Source organism: Chlamydomonas reinhardtii, chromosome 2, assembly GCF_000002595.2.
Source record: "Chlamydomonas reinhardtii strain CC-503 cw92 mt+ chromosome 2, whole genome shotgun sequence".
Taxonomy (NCBI): Eukaryota; Viridiplantae; Chlorophyta; class Chlorophyceae; order Chlamydomonadales; family Chlamydomonadaceae; genus Chlamydomonas; species Chlamydomonas reinhardtii.
Genome location: NC_057005.1, coordinates 5,304,518 through 5,319,714, shown reverse-complemented (window position 1 = coordinate 5,319,714; position 15,197 = coordinate 5,304,518). Strand labels below are relative to the sequence as shown.

The 15,197-nt window shown below is 65.3% G+C and overlaps 4 protein-coding genes across 4 annotated transcripts; 2 read left to right on the top strand and 2 right to left on the bottom strand.

Moving 5' to 3' along the window:
* Window positions 1-325: 325 nt before the first annotated feature.
* Window positions 326-6,438, top strand: CHLRE_02g106900v5 (uncharacterized protein). Its single transcript, XM_043059816.1, has 5 exons — window positions 326-575; window positions 659-1,155; window positions 1,360-4,091; window positions 4,294-4,477; window positions 4,683-6,438. The coding sequence occupies exons 1-5, from the start codon at window positions 533-535 to the stop codon at window positions 4,968-4,970; spliced, it is 3,744 nt and encodes a 1,247-aa protein (XP_042927450.1). The 5' UTR covers window positions 326-532; the 3' UTR covers window positions 4,971-6,438.
* A 15-nt stretch (window positions 6,439-6,453) lies between these two features.
* CHLRE_02g106850v5 (uncharacterized protein) lies at window positions 6,454-9,973 on the bottom strand. Its single transcript, XM_043059815.1, has 10 exons — window positions 9,723-9,973; window positions 9,324-9,418; window positions 9,135-9,177; window positions 8,837-8,938; window positions 8,482-8,607; window positions 8,165-8,327; window positions 7,894-7,945; window positions 7,480-7,651; window positions 7,156-7,259; window positions 6,454-6,891 (listed from the first exon to the last, which is right to left on the bottom strand). The coding sequence occupies exons 1-10, from the start codon at window positions 9,750-9,752 to the stop codon at window positions 6,834-6,836; spliced, it is 945 nt and encodes a 314-aa protein (XP_042927449.1). The 5' UTR covers window positions 9,753-9,973; the 3' UTR covers window positions 6,454-6,833.
* A 132-nt stretch (window positions 9,974-10,105) lies between these two features.
* Window positions 10,106-12,691, top strand: CHLRE_02g106800v5 (uncharacterized protein). The gene is made up of 4 exons (XM_043059814.1): window positions 10,106-10,244; window positions 10,348-10,512; window positions 10,682-11,652; window positions 11,852-12,691. The coding sequence occupies exons 2-4, from the start codon at window positions 10,350-10,352 to the stop codon at window positions 12,656-12,658; spliced, it is 1,941 nt and encodes a 646-aa protein (XP_042927448.1). The 5' UTR covers window positions 10,106-10,244; window positions 10,348-10,349; the 3' UTR covers window positions 12,659-12,691.
* A 22-nt stretch (window positions 12,692-12,713) lies between these two features.
* CHLRE_02g106750v5 (uncharacterized protein) lies at window positions 12,714-15,125 on the bottom strand. Its single transcript, XM_001699914.2, has one exon. The coding sequence runs from the start codon at window positions 14,984-14,986 to the stop codon at window positions 13,646-13,648; it is 1,341 nt and encodes a 446-aa protein (XP_001699966.2). The 5' UTR covers window positions 14,987-15,125; the 3' UTR covers window positions 12,714-13,645.
* Between the last annotated feature and the right edge of the window lie 72 nt (window positions 15,126-15,197).

Sequence of the window (15,197 nt, the reverse complement as noted above, 5' to 3'; positions counted from 1 at the left end):
CACCCCGTCCATAGCCCCTATTCCTGCTCTGTTAGGCCCCGTCCCCACTCAGCGCATTCCCCAGCCATAAAACCTGCAATCATGTCAATGTGCCACCTGTAAAACATGTCGCCCTTGGGCTCGTTTGCCACTTGTGTTGCTTGCTGGACTCTGCGTACCTTGCCCAGGTGTGAGTGGAACCGCTACCTCTGCATGCTATCCACACCCTTTGCAAAAAACCCACCAGCGTTTGCGGAGGGCTGGGAACCATGAGGTTTGGCCCCATCCGGCCATTCCGGGAACTCGCGCTCGAATTTCACAAACTGATGAACATATCCGGTGTCAAGTGAGGCGTGTAATTAACCGTGCTTCCGCTTGCAACGAGGAAGGGTCTCACTCTCAGGATGCTGCGCCCTCCAGTTTCTTTAGTCGAAGCCTCGCAAACAATGGCTGCAGCCATTCACTAGAGTATCAGACTATGCGGGAGGCCTTCAGGGTCGTGCAGCTCTTGCAGGCGGTAAACAGTCAGGCGACTGCGGAAAGTGCAGCTGAGATGGACACGACAGGATTTCCAAAGGCGCTCGAGCATCATGCAGGTATGGTGGACAGGGGCTGCAAAGTGAGCTGCGGTGAGGGGTGTTCGCGGCTCATCCTGCATGCGTCTTCACACATGGCGCAGGCGCAGCCGGGGACGACGAGCAGGGCATTGATGTGTGCGCATTCATGAACTCGGGTGGTGACGCGCCAGTCCCGCAAACGCCGACATCTCGGGAACGCTCTGCGCCTCAGCCGTTCATCGCGGAGCGCCTCGCCACGTCGACTGAACCGCCGGGGCCTTCGCCCTGGGGCCTGCACCCGCCGCTCCACACGGCGGTGCCCGTCCTGCCGTCAGGGCTGGGGATCAACCCAACCTACACCAGTCCCCGACAGAGGCTTGGCGCGCTGCCAAGCCGGGCGCGGGGCGCGGGGCGTTCCGTGTCCGCACCCGTCGGTGGCCACCTCCTCCATCGCCACAGCCCGATTTCCAGCACAAAACAACCGAACCTAGCTGCTGTCGGCGAGAATGACCCATATCCCCCCGCCAATGCGGAGGTCACGTTGGAGCTGCAGCGTCAGACCCTGAAGCACGGCCGCAAGCTGATCCAGTACTCCGCCAGCCGGCCACTGGACACTATTGTGAGTATGACGTCAGCAAACGCAGAGGCGCGAGGGGCCGGATGCTGCCGCACGACGTCAGTCCAAACCTTGGGCGAACACAGCTTCCATTTGCCTTCCTGCCTGCTTGCCTGGCTCCCCGACTGCTGCCACGCAACTGCCCCGCTTCCCCCCGCACCCCGACCATCCTCATACCTTCCCCAACCTTGCCTGCCTGCCCCGCAGCACATCAAGATCCCCAACACCTCGCCGGGCCTGCTGACGCAGCCGGTGCTTGCCAACCTGTGCCACATCATCGACCTGGGCCACCAGCGCATCGTGGTGGGAGGCAGCCTGAGACCCGGCTGCGCACTGCTCAGCCTGGACCTGATGGATGTGGCGGGCGCGGCGCCACCGCTGCGCCTGGCGCCGGCAGGCGGGGCCGCAGCCGCGGGCGGTGGCCGGCGCGACACCGTGGCCGCGGGCGACGGTCAAGACGCTGTGCAGCAGCAGCTGCTGCTGGTGGCTTCAGGGGATGCTGGGGATGTGGCGGCAGGCGCGGCAGGTGCTGCTATTCCTTCTGCTATTCCTGCTGGTGCGCAGCTGGCGCTGGACGCCAGTCAGCTTCTTGCGGTGCTGGGGGTGGTGCGCGCAGCAACGGCTGTGCCCCTCAGCAGCCGTGTGCAGCTGCAGGCCGGCGGCGCCGTTTGGGAGGGCACGTTTGTGCCTGTGCGGCCCGATGCGGATGGAGCAGTCCAGGGCCCCGAGCAGGCGGCGGAGCCTGGGCGACCTGCAGGTCCAGCCCAGGCGGGGGACACCGGTGGCTCAACGACACGAGGGCAGTGGCAGTGGCAGCGGCTCGACCCCTGGCAGGACAGCATCGGCTGGGACGCCAGCAGCCGTGTGGCTGAGGACGGCGGCGTGTTTGTGGACGCTGCGGCCCCGCCACCCACTTCCGCTCGTGCATCGCCCATGAGTTCTGCAGAGACCGCTCGCGTGGAGGGCGGCGCCGCTCCTGACCCCAGCGCGCCTCTGCCGCTGCGCCGCTCCTTACACGGCCCAAGCCCGGCTGCAGCGGAGCCGCGGGTGCAGCTGTGGGTCACGCGGCAAGTGATGCTGGCGCCGGCTGCTGCGGGGCAGCCGCTGCAGTTGTCCGTGCGCGTCAGCGGCCTGCCGGCGCTGGGCAACACGTCTGCACCGCTCGCTGCGCACGAGCAGGCCCAGGCGGCCGGCGCCGGTAGGCGCGCGCAAGGCGGCGGCGCAGCCGGTGCCGTCGTGGACGGTCCCGTCTCCAGTTACGCGTTCGCGGTGCGCTCGCTGGGGCGGTACCTCCCGGTGCACGGCGTCCCCGCTCCCATGACGCCGCCTGCTGCCGGCGCGCCAACCGGCGAGCCGCAGGCAGGGGCGGCGCATGTGACACGCCCGGGCTCGCCGGGCCTGACAGGCTTCGCCGCATCGGCCCCGGGAGTGGGTTGCCCGGCCTCACCACCGCGCACCACCAGTGCAGGTGGCCTGCGTTGCAGCAGCGGCTTGCTGCCCACGTCTGCCTTTGTGACGGAGGCGGGTCTGCCCAGTGGCCGCTCTTCGAGCAACGGCAGCCCCGTCAGCGGGGCCAGCGCCGCAGACCTGGAGGCCGCAGTGCAGGCAGCCGCAGCGGCGTCGGCGCCCAGCACCGGCACCGGCACCGGCGAGGAAGCCGCCGTGCAGCAAGCGGGTGCGCTGCGCAGCCCCAGTCCCGTGAACCCAGATGGATGCTTCGAGCTGAGCGTGGCTGGCCTGGGCCCGGCCGCAGCTGCGGCAGCGGCGACTGCCGGCAGCAGCCGGCCGCACGAGTGGCAGCCCGGCCCGCAGTTGGTACAGCTGGAGCTGTGGCGCGACGGCGCACGTGTGCAGGTGGCCAGCAAGCCGCTGCTGCTGCTGCCGCCCGGCGAGGCGGCGCTGGCAGCGGAGCTGCAGCGTTTGGTGGCGCTGCAGGATGAGCTGAGCCAGGAGAACGGCATGGCCGCGGCGGCGGCCGCAGTGGCTGGCAGCGCGCTGCAGCCTCCAGGGCCGTCCCCTGCCGACCAGCTTGTCTCTGATTTGGGGCAGTGGCTGGAATTCGTGCATGCAGAGCTGCAGCTGTCGTCTGTGCCTGCGGCTGCGGCCGCGCCACAGCCGGCCGAGGCGCAGTCTCCGCCGCCGGTGCTGCTGCGCGGCAGCGTGGACCTGCGTGACCAGGTGCTGGGCATGCGGCGTGCGGCGCCTGGCTACGGCAGCTCCATGCTGTGCCTCGGCATGGAGCTGCTGGAGGCCGCGGTGCAGCTGCGCAGCTCCACGCTGGCGGGCACCGTGATGGCATGCTTCGGCGCGCTGGGGTACTCGGTGGCCGAGGTGTGGGCGTCGCTGGGTGAGGTCGACACGAGCGAGGTAGAGGCAGGGGCCGTGGCGCAGGGCGAGGCGCGGGAGGCCGGCGCTGCCGCGCGGTTGCCGGTGCTGCTAGCGCTGGTGGAGGCCACTGGCGGCGACGCGGACGTGGCAGGCCTGGTGCAGGACTGGGCAGCACAAGCGGCGCTCGCTGCGGCAGCTTCTGCTATCCCGGCGGTCCGGGCAGAGGAGGCGCAGCCGGCGCAGCCGGCGCCTGCGAGGTTGGACCCCACCACCGCACATGCCGCACATACGGCCCAGCACTCCGCAGCCGAGAGCGCCAGCCCTGCTGAGCCACAGCCGCCGGCGGCGGCTGCGCCGGCGCGCTCCGTGCGCGGCCTCGCCCGCGCCGCGCTGGTGGGCTTCTCGGACGCAGGCCGGGAGCGGCGCTACCAGCAGTTCCTGTCGGTGCGCAGCTCGGCATCGGGCGCCTCCTGGGTGTGTGTGCACCTGGCGCTGATGGCGGCGGCGGTATTGCGGCTAGCGTCTGACGGGCGTCTCGGGCTCGACCTGCCGGCGGTGTTGCTGTTCTCTGGCGCCTACGTGATCATGACTGGTGTTGTGGTTGCCGACAGGTGGGTGCGGTGCCAGGGCGGCCGGCGCGGGGTTACTGCCGAGCTAGGGACGGGGCTGTGTCTGCCGCGTGTGTTGTAGCACGAACCGCCTAGCCTCACGGTACGGGCACTCGCTCGGGACGATGCACAGCGTACTGCATCTGATCGCGCTGGTAAGATGGGACTGAATCAACATGCGCTGCAACTTGACCCACACGTGCAGGCTGCGCCCGGGCCTGCTGGCGCGGCACCGATTGGCTTGCTGGATGATGACGTCCATGCTACGCAGCAGTGCCAAACTGCCGCAGCTGGTGGGCTGGGTGCTGGTGCCGCCCTCCACGCTGACGCACGTGCGGGCCGGCACCACACTGGTGGCGGACTGCGTGCTGCCCGCCGCCTTCGAGCCGGTGAGATGCGGGGCCGATGCAGGGGCGATGCAAGCATGGGCGTCTACACCAGCTAGAGATCACCGACACTGGCACGACCTGGTTCTCATTGAGTACCGTACTTGTTTACTTGTGTCTTAATGCTGTTTGCCACATTGCTGCTGCCGCGCGCACTGTATAGCAAATTTGCCACGCCTTTGGATGTCGCCCTTGTCTACTGCCGCAGCTGCCGCCTGCCATGGTGCTACTGGTGTCATTGTGGGACGTGGTGATGTGCATCGCCTTCTACCGCCACATCGGCCACGAGTCAGCGCTGCACGTGGCCGTATTCAAGCTGTGCCTGAGCCTGCTGGTTCGCTTTGCGGTTGACGTGATGTACCGCGTGTCGTTTGTGCGGGCCGAGGCGCGTGCGGCCACCCCCACGCTACAGGGGGGCGTTCAAGGCAAGGGTGCGGGTAGTGCAGCAGTGGCCGCCACATCCGGAGCGACCGCGCATAAGGAGCACTTGGAGTAGCTTACGTTATGAGCAAGGCCCGCATGAAGGCATTTAATATGGCTGATATTGTCCACGAACATGCGTGTCATCTGCGCGTACGTTTTTGCATGTGCATCAACAGGATTGTCTATGTCAGGCTTGCGCGCGTCAATGGTGTGCGCCGGCTGCTCTGCTTGAGCGCTGAGGCCCCATACATCACCCCTCGCTTCAGTTCAGGCGGTGTGATGTGGTGCGGGCTCAGCCCAGTTTTCTTTGGAGCGGACAACCAACTCCACTGTCGTGACGTGGCTATACTGGTTGCTCATCGGTAGGTCCATCACATGGTATCTATTGGCGCCACGTTTGCATGGTGGGAGGATATACCGCCTTGCATGTGTGGATATGATACTGCGGCCTTGTTGTTACGGCCGAGTGCGTCTTTGCAGTGTGATTACTGGAACCAGGCGCATATATGCTCCTGTGCTTTCCAGTGCAGTCATTGCCGGGTTTACGGGAAGGATGGTTATGCCTGTCGCAGAGTTTGGCTTTGATGCTGTGAATGCTTCCGTATTGCGTCGTAGGATTAGAGGGAAGCATGACTTCGGAATTGATGAGGAGCACGCGCATGTGCCGGGGTATACATTTCTGGGGCAGGGTTGCTGTGGATCAAATATTCATGCCTTTGATGTTTGGGGGGGCAAATGCCTACCGGCATGAGTTGGGCGAGAACGTTGTTCGCTCCCTGTGGCGCTGAGATGCCCCAAACTCAAACCTTCCACGGCGTAATGAAGTCTGGGCCGGGCAACCAGCAAACTAGATTCCAGTTACCCGGGTGCGGCGGTGCGCAGCTTCGTCATCCCTTAATGGCGGCGCGTTGTGACCCGGATGTCTGCATCAAGGTTTGTTTGTCCTGCGTTGCCCATGTTGTCTGGTGTTGCCGGCCGAGAGTGTCTGTTATCATTTAAAATTTCCTGGAGTTTCCGTATCCTTGTTCGGCGGTCTGTTGTTGTGAACTTTGCAGTACTAGTGTTGGCTCGTGCCAACCGAAGGCTCAGGATACGAGGGTGCCGTCAGGGGCTGATCTGGGCTGATGGGTTAGCAAGTAAGGCCGTAAGTGCGGCGGCTGTTGTAGAATACAGGGTTAGGATACGATCAGCATTTAAGATGCGGCATGCCCGATGGCGCATGGTACAGGAGGAGTGGTTAACGTAGCAATAATCAACATGCAGTGGTGAGTGCTGTGCGGTGCCTTGGCGCTGCCCGTAGCCACTGTGTGGGATCAGGCTGGATGAGGCAAGGCAAGTAGGGACCCGGAGGGACTCAATAGTGCTGCGGAGAAGCACCTTCGAGAAGCGCTGCGACATGGCTAGCTGCGCCGCCTGCGCATGAGGTAGCTGCGAAATAAGCGCTAGATGATGACATTGGTGAGCCACTCGTAAGATCCAGATCCACTGCAAGTATTGCAATCTTACTTGCATGGGCATGTAAGCGAGCGTGCCAAGGTGCACGCGGCTCTCCGGCCGCGCAAGTTTAGTACGCGGTTGTGTCCGACACCATCCATACATGCTCCCGCGGTCCCGCCCGTTCCCAAGGACCACTCCCCCAGCAGAGATGAGAGTGCGTGCAGCAAACACTGCCGCATCTAGCGCGTCGCAGGACTTGCCTTCCCCGTCGTCCATTTGAATCAGCCCGTGGCCGTGCTTCCTTCATAGTGCGCGCTACAACATAATACCCCCGAGCCAGATTCAATTCGCGCAAGTCCTAGGTCCCGCTTCAGGTCTGCTCGCACACCAGCACTGCATGCCGCGTCTACCCTTGCCTCTTCTGTGCCCTTTGATATGCTGCCAAGCACCTGCACACCCAAGGCCGAAACAGTAGCAACAGTTCCCTTCCCGCCGTACTCTACTTGATGAGCGGCGGCAGTGGCCCAAACTCCTCAGCGCTGACAGGTGTGGGTTTCCTGCAAAACGCATGGGGGCCAGGCAAGATGGGGTAGCAGCGTGGGGCGGCAGACAGGCCAACCAATGGTATATAACAGTGGTTTTCAGGGATACTACCGGTGCCGGCACGCAAGCGTATTTGTGCCCGTGTCCCTGCGATTTGGGGATGCACTCGTGCCTTCATGCGGGTACAAAAAACCCCACGGCATAATCCATAGCCAGTGGCACCCCTGTCCATAGCCAAAGACCCTTCAGCAGGTCAGTCGCCACCGCCGGGTGCTCACCCAAGCGTCTTGGCGTCCTTGCCCTCGGTGGCGATGGGCATGAACCAGGTGTGCCGGCTGCAGCCGCCCGCCCCGGTGCGCACATCCAGCTGCACAAACAGGCCCTGCGTGCAGCCACACGTGTTCATGGCGTGTCAAGGGTTCCGGCATGGCCACGCCCACAGGATAGCCGAGACCCAGAACCCAAAACCACGTTGACGCATCCTTGCGTCATGGCAACCATATCCCCAATCACTGAAGGCGCTGGCAGTACCATTGCACCCTCCAGACGGCTTACTGCCCCCTCGCCCGCGAGGCCACCGCGTCCCGCTGCGTGTGACCCACCTGCTGGCGCGGCCCGCCACAGGCCGCTGGCCAGCCCTTGCGGCTCCAGGTCTGCGGGTAGGCCACCGTCGCCTTGGGAATGATGGCCAGCACCGCCGCCGCCGCCATGCGCTCCGCCGTGCCGCGCATGCCCGTCACGAACTCCGCGTACACCTCGGGCGCGGTGAAGGCCCTGACGCCACCCGGGGACACACAGGAGCAGCAGCAGTGTGCAGGAAGGAAAAGTGCGTTGCAGCTCTCCGTTGACAAGGTGTTCTACTTAGCAAACGCCCCCCCCGCGCACATTTTGGCCCACCCGGCCAGGTCCCAATGAATAGCCGCTGCCATTGCAGTCGTTGACACGGCGCCCGTGCGTGCGTACAAGTGCCCCTTTCCCCGGTACCCGGAGCGTGTTTGGAGCCTCATTGCACTCACAGGTTGGCCATCACGTGCCGCTCCTTCTCCTCATGCGCGGCGGCGCCCGAGCCTGCGGAGTGACGGCACTTCCTTAGCACGTAAAGAGCCAAGCAACAACAGCGACGCATGTCCGTCGGCCGCATAAGCTTCAGGGACTGTCTTGATCAAGGATCTGCGCCCCGAGACCGCCATGCAACACCCGCTTGACGCCACCAGCAGCCCAGTCCTCGGCCCTTGACGCCATCCTAGCGGTACCGCCCTGCCCTCACAGCGCCCCACAACCACACACCTGGCAGGAAGTGCACGGACGGCGGGAAGTCGTGCCCCTGGTCCCGCACGTTGCCCTCGGCGTGCCCCGCCATGTCCTTGGCGAACTCGTTCAGCGCCGCCAGGTTGCCGCCGGTGATGCCGGCCGCCGCCACCGCCGCCAGCAGCGCCTCAACCAGCGTGTCCTGTGCGGGCCACAGGCAGTAGCGTGTGACCACCCCGTGACAACAGCCGGACAGGATTGCTCATCAGACACAATGTCGGGACACAGCCGAAGCGGCATCTGCCATTCCTAAAAGGCTCGACGCGTAAGGGGCGGCGCAAGGCCAGGCGGCGCACCTCCTTGTGCGTGGCCTTGATCTTGTGCAGCTTGGACAGCGTGCGGATCTTGATCGCCAGCTCCTTGCTGGGGCCGCCGCCCTCCGCCTCCGCCAGCTTGGCAGCAGTCTGGTACACATCCAGAGCCTGGAGTGAGGGGTGCGGGGCCGAGCAGGGCACCGCGTGAGGGGCCGCAGGCGTAACTGGGGTGCGGGCGTGTAGGTCTTTTTGCGCTCTGCCAACCCCTCCCCCTCTTTCAACCACTCCAGTCCATTTCCCGAGTTGCACATCTGCACGAGGCTGCAGCCAGCCGCCCAGCCGCCCGCACCGACATCCCTCTCCCCCCCCTCTCGGCCCCCCCCTCTGCGGGCCCCACCTCCTGCAGCTTGTCCAGCACCTCCAGCGCCGCCGCCTTGCGGAAGTAGCCCTTCTCCCACTCGGGCCTGAGTTTGATGGCGGCGTCCGCGTCCTCAAGAGCCTGGGGCGCAGCACACACACCAGACCGCTGGGTCAGGACGCGTTCACATGCACTCCCTCACGAGCGCTGAAAGCCGAGGGCGTCGCAGTCACGTGGTGAGGTAAGGGCTGCCCTCGTGTGGCTCAGCGCGTGCTGCTGCCCTGCGCTGTGACCTAGCCCCAACCCCCGCGTCCGTGCACCGCGCACAGCCGCGTACCTTGGTGACCTTGTTCAGCTTAAGCAGGGCCGCCGAGCGGTTGCTGTTGCAGCGGGGGCCAACAAGTCATCCGACTGAGGGATACATGGTGCGGTAGCTCACCGAAGTGGGGGCAGTGGCATACACACAGTTTGGGGGTGCCCTACCCGCCGCCCTGCCCCAGCACCGCCGTGCACGCCCTGGGTCTACCTGTACAACACCGCATTCTCTGGATCCGCTTTGATGGCTTGGGTGTACAGCGCCGCGGCCTTTAGGAAGTTCTCCTTCTTGAACTCCTCATTGCCCTGTGCATCCCGCAGGCGTGTGCCGGCTGAGAATTAGCCTGGCTTTGCCTACGCGGCCCGGTGCAAATACGAGCGTAGTGCCCCAAAGCGAACAGGCCGCCAAACGACTAGGTCGACGAGAAAAGGTGCCCCCTCAAGAAACAGGTTTACAAACAACTGCATCTCCGCGCGCCAGTGGCAGCGCTGCACGCCAGTCGCCGGGCCGTGGCGGGTATCCCCCGCCCCATACACGTTCCCGAAACCGCCCTTAAGGGCGCCGGCAGTCACCGCGCCCCGCCGTCACCCCCAAGTTGCCCGTACCCACCTGATCTTTAAAGGTCGCCGCTGATGCCATTGGAGCTCAGTTTAAGCACACGCGGAGATCCCCGAATGTCCGCAAGACTTTCGCGCGTCAACAAGCTACTCCTTAACCTATAGTCTAAACGTACAATTTACTCAGTCGTGTATAGATAGAAGTATAAAAGCATTCAAGGGTAAGCGCGGGAGCTCGGCCACGAAAGTCAGAGGTTGCCCTGTCGTGTATCAAGTTGATTGAGAACCCCTATTTATGCATAGATCTACGTTCTAACCGACATGCTTTCGCAAAAAGCGAATACTCCTGCACGAGGGTCGTCTCCTGCATGCAGTCAGCCGATTGTTGCTGTCGACAGGGCCTGTTCCCGTCACCCTGACTGTAATTAACACGTATCTACACCATGCTCTGGCTTCCCCAATTAAAATCAAAGCTAATGTTTGCAGAGTAAAAGACTGAGAATGGCGCTTCTTTCACGAGAAGCCTCACGAGTTGACGTGCGTGTGTCGAATGTCGACCTTTCCGAGCTCTCAGGTAATTGCATGGGTTCAATTGCCATCGCGAGACTCGCGTGGGCCCGAGTTGGTTTCGACCAGGGAATTGACGCCGCCGACGCGGTCTCCTTGCGTATTTGCAGCCATGGCCCGGCGAGGCAATCCGAGTGTCGTGCCAAAGGTGGACGGCATGCGCGTGGTGGAGCGGCGGAGCACGGAGCTGAAGCGCCTTGCGAAGCAGTTCAGTGGTGTTGTGGCGCGGCCGTCCCGCTTCCAGGACGAGGCGACCCGGTCTTGGCTGGAGCCAGGTGCGTGCAGAGGGCGGAAGGTTCGCGCCGGGTAACAACAATGGGAAGATATTGGCGTAGCCAAAGGACCCAGCAACACCCCAGGTTGCCCCAACGGTCCATTGCCCTTCACGCCCCACGAACGCCGTGTCCAAACCCACCCTGCCGGCCGCTCCTCCCGCTCCCGCAGGCTTTGTGCCCACGCAGCAGCGCTGGAGCGCTCGCCTGGAGCGGGACGTTTCGGCAGTTTGCGGCGAGGCGGGACTCACGGCCGCCACCACGGCCGCCGTCGTGCGCGCCGCGTCCACAGGCGTCATCTCGCAGAACCCTGGCGTGCTGCTGTCGCGCCTGCTCACCTTCAACGACTGCCTGTCAGAGCCGCTGGGCGGCCGCCGCGGCGTGCTGTCCGTGCTGCGCAAGGCCCCCTCGCTGCTTCGCTACTCGCCTGAGTCGCTGCGCTGGAACGCGGACATGCTGGCGGCGCTGCTGCCGGAGGGCGCGGTGGGCGCGGTGCTGGGGCGCGCGCCCATGCTGCTGCCCTGCAACGCTATGACGCTGTGGGGCAACTTCGAGGGGCTGCGCACGATGCTGGGGCTGGACGCCGAGGCCGCGCTGAAGCTGGTGGTGCGCGCGCCGCGGCTGCTACACAACACGCGCGGCGCGCTGGAGGGGCGGCTGGAAGACCTGGCAGTGCTGGCCGGCCTCATGCCGCCGCCGCCGCCACCACTACCACCCACGCTGCTGCCGGGCACAGGCGGCGCAACGGCAGAACCAGCAGCTAGCAGCAGCAGCATTGGTGCAGGTGTGGTTGGGATGCGGCGGGCGCAGGTGGCGGAGGCGGAGGCGGAGCGCGCGGCCGCGCGCGCGCGGGTGGCGGCGGTGGTGGCCCGGCAGCCGAGCCTGTTGGGCTACTTTCCTGCCACGCTGGAGCGCAACCTGCGCGGCCTGGCGGAGGCGCTGGGCGTGCCGCTAGGCCGCGTGCAGCCGCTGCTGCTCAAGTACCCGCCCGTGGCCATGCTGGCGGCGGACGGCGTGGCGGAGCGGCTGGCGGGGCTGCGGGCGGCGGCACGCGGCGCGCTGGACGACCCCACGGACCTGGCGGCGGTGCTGCTGCGGCAGCCCAGCCTGCTGGCCATCAAGCCGGAGGCGCTGCTGAGCAAGGTGAGGGGCGCGGAGGGGGCGGCTGTAAGGTGCACGTGCGCGCTGGGGGGGGGGGGGGGTGAAGGCGGGTGGATGGAGGGGAGGCAATGTGGACATTACAGGCCGGGGCGCGTGAAGACAGCGGAAGGAATGCCGTACAGCAGGTGGCCATGGGCCTCAACAGCTGCCTGCCGTGCTCGGGCTGACCCCATGCGTGCAGATCCTGGTGATTGAGCGGCTGCTGCGGCTGGAGGGGCAGCCGGATGCGCTGCGGGCGGTGCTGCGCGGCGCGCCGCAGCTCATGACGCTGTCGTCTGAGCGGCTGGAGTGCAAGGCGGTGGCGCTGGCGGAGGCCGTGGCGCCCTCGTGCGGCCTGTCCGCCCAGCTGGCGCGCGCCACGCCGCTGCGCCGGGCGCTGTGGCTGTGCTTCAGCGAGGCAAGGTACCGCAACGTGCGCGTCGCGGCGGAGGCGGAGGCACACCTGGAGGCGGAGGAGGTGGCGCAGCAGCAGCAGCACCAGGCTGCGGCGGCTGCGGTAGGACTGGAGACAGTCGCGCCAGCCTACGGAGGGAGAGAGGTGGCGCCAGGGCGGCACAAAGCTGCGGCAGGGCCAGGGGCGCAGGAGCAGCAGCAGAGCGATGGGGTGGCGACGATGGGTGCCTGTTCACTTTCGGCAGTGGAGCTAACGAGTGCAGTCGCGCCGGCGAAGCGGCGGAGAGGGCGCAACAAGACGACTGCGGCCGCTGCTGAGCCCGATGCCGCGGCCGTGGCCAGCAGTGCGCGCGAGCATGCGCTGTACGTGCTGGCCCACCGGCGGCGGCCGCAGCTGTACAAGCTGTTGCAGGAGGGCAGCAGCGCAACCGCGAGTTCGGGCGAGGACGTGCTGGAGGAGGAGGTGGAGGCGGCGGTAAAAGTCCCACAGGCGGTGCAGGAGGGCGCGGATGACTGCGGCGGGCCAAGGGCCAAGGGGCAAGCAAAGACAGCGACACGAAGGCGGCCTGGGCGACCAGCACGTGCGTCGAGCTAGCCACACAGTACCTTAAACTGTATATATACGCCATTGAGCTAGGGGGCTGGCCAAGTATGGGCTCCATAAGCTATTGCAGCCAGCTGTGGATAGCGGGGCACCCTGCCGGTGCGGTGTACCTGTACCGTATTAGGTGGGCACGGACGCCGCAAACACCATGAATCGCTCGTATGGGGCATGGGCGCCGCTGTGGAACTGCGAGGCGGTCTGCGGTCTGCGACCCATTCAATGTCGCTGCTGGGGCCCCCCATTAATTCGTAGCGTAGTGGCTCCGGGAGCAATGCGCCATGTACCGTCTTCCATGTGACCCCCAGGAGGTTGTACAGTATCGTTTTGAGGGAAACGCCGCGGCACTAGCGCTGCACGGAAGGCTGGTGGTGGTTGGACGGTGATAGCGGGTGTTGGTAGGAACATTTCGGTGATTTCGCCCTTGCTGACCAGTTGGGTGGCGAAATAATATGGGGAAGGGTAGTTGGCCTAACAGCTAGCCGCACAAGGATTACGCACGTAGATTGTTATCGCATGAGCGCGCCGTGTCTACGGCCAAGATGCTGATGGCTGTTTACCGGTAATCAACCCTGCCGGTAATAGACCTGGCAAATCGCTTCTTCATTCCGTTTGTAACATCTCATAACATGTCAGGTTGTGACGAATCCTGAAGCCAAGGCAGGTGGTAACTCGTAGTGCACACCGAGCCTCGCCAAGTGTCTGCACACGTCAATGTTCCCATGTTCCGCCTGGACCGCACGCAGCCGCTTCACACAGCCACCCGGCATGACGCGGGCATGCGCCTACCCGAACCGAACAAGTATCTGCCCGTCACATACATGCCACTAGTGCGATGCATTAAATACGCCCCAACAACGCATCTCCATGCGCCAGCGCCACGTACACTCCCGGCGAGCCCGCCACACTGCCAACCTACGTGCCTAACGCGCCATCCCACACCACGCACCAGCCCCACCAGCCAGCAAACCAACAACGCCACTAGCGCTTGACCCACTGGAAGCCACGGCGTGAGCCCGCCTGCCCCGGCTTCTGCCTCTCCACCACGCGGCCGTCCCACCGCGTCATAGCCGCCAGCGGCCCCTCGCCGTTGCCGCCATCACCCGCAGTTGCCCCCAGCGACGGCTGCTGCACGCACAGAGCGCGCGCAAGCGCCGTGGCGATGGCCTGCGCCTGGCCCATCATGCCACCGCCCTTCACCCGCGCCGCCACGTCGTATGCCGTCTCCGCGCCCGCCAGCGCCAGCGGCGCCAGCACCTTTTCCCGGCACGCGGGGTCACGGAAGTACGACGACAGCGGCACACCGTTGACGGTGATGCCGGCGCCGCCAGCGGGCACCAGCTGCACACTGGCGGCGCTGGCCTTGCGCTTGCCGCGCGCGTGCGTGACGCCGGTCAGGTCAATGTGCGGCCCCGCGGGCTCCGGCGAAGTGGACGTGGCGGGGAAGGCCAGGCCCGAGCCCGCCTCGCCGCTGCCACCGCCGCTGCTGCTGATGCCCAGAGCCTCCTGCTCGCGTGCCGCGCGCCGCAACTGGCGCACCACCTCTGCCGGGTCCGGCCGCGAGTAGATGACCTCCAGGGGCTGCAGCTGCGGCGCGCCGGCGTAGCGGCCCGCAAAGTGCTTGGCGTAGTGGGTCCAGGGCGACACGTCGCCGCGAGCCACGGCGCCAAAGTCGCGTGCCCCGGTCGACGCTGCGTCGGGGCTGGCGAGCGCGGCTTCCAGCGCGCCGCAGTAGGCCACGGCGTGGGCGGGGCTGGGGCAGGCGGTGGGCAGGCCGGTGACGCCGCGGGGGTGGCCCGGGGTTGCGTCCAGCAAAGCCCGCAGCTGCGACGCCACCTGCTGCAGGTTGCGCGCACGGCGCCGGGCGGAGCGGGTCACGCCAGCTCTGACGCCGCCAGCGGCGAAGGAGGAGGTGGTGCCCGCGTCAGCGCCGTCCGTGGACGCGGCAACACCGTCCTTCGTGATGCGCAGCCCTTCTGCGAGCTGCTGGTGCGCGTCCAGCAGCGCCATCAGGTGCTCACGGCGCTGGTTTATCTGCCGCGTCTGCTCCCATGCGGGGAATAACGGCGACAGCACGGATGGCCGCAGCGAAAAGTTCAGCTTGAGCTCCGGTTCCGCTGCACTTGGTTTCGCAGATGGTTGTGTCCGATCCTGATTCGAGGCTCCACCTGCCGCAGCTGGCGCAGCTAGATGCCGTGATCCAAACACCCAAAGGGATGCGCCGCTGTGTGACGCGGTCTGCTGCGGCAAGGTGCCCAGCAGCGCGGAGGCAGCGAGGGCAAGGCTCGAGGGCCCTACTGTGGCCACGCCACCCCTAACCATTTCTATAACTATTTTGATGCAGTTAACTATAGCATTGGGATTGGAATGCACGGCAAGTAGACAGCCGAGTAAGAACTGCAGAGTGCAAATGCGCTTATATCAATTTGACATTGATTATCGTGACATTAGTCTTAGTAATTTTACCATAGCTTCGGATAGAGGGAAGAGGACGGAAGAGCCGGCTCCGCGATGATCATTGGTCTCAGCACCG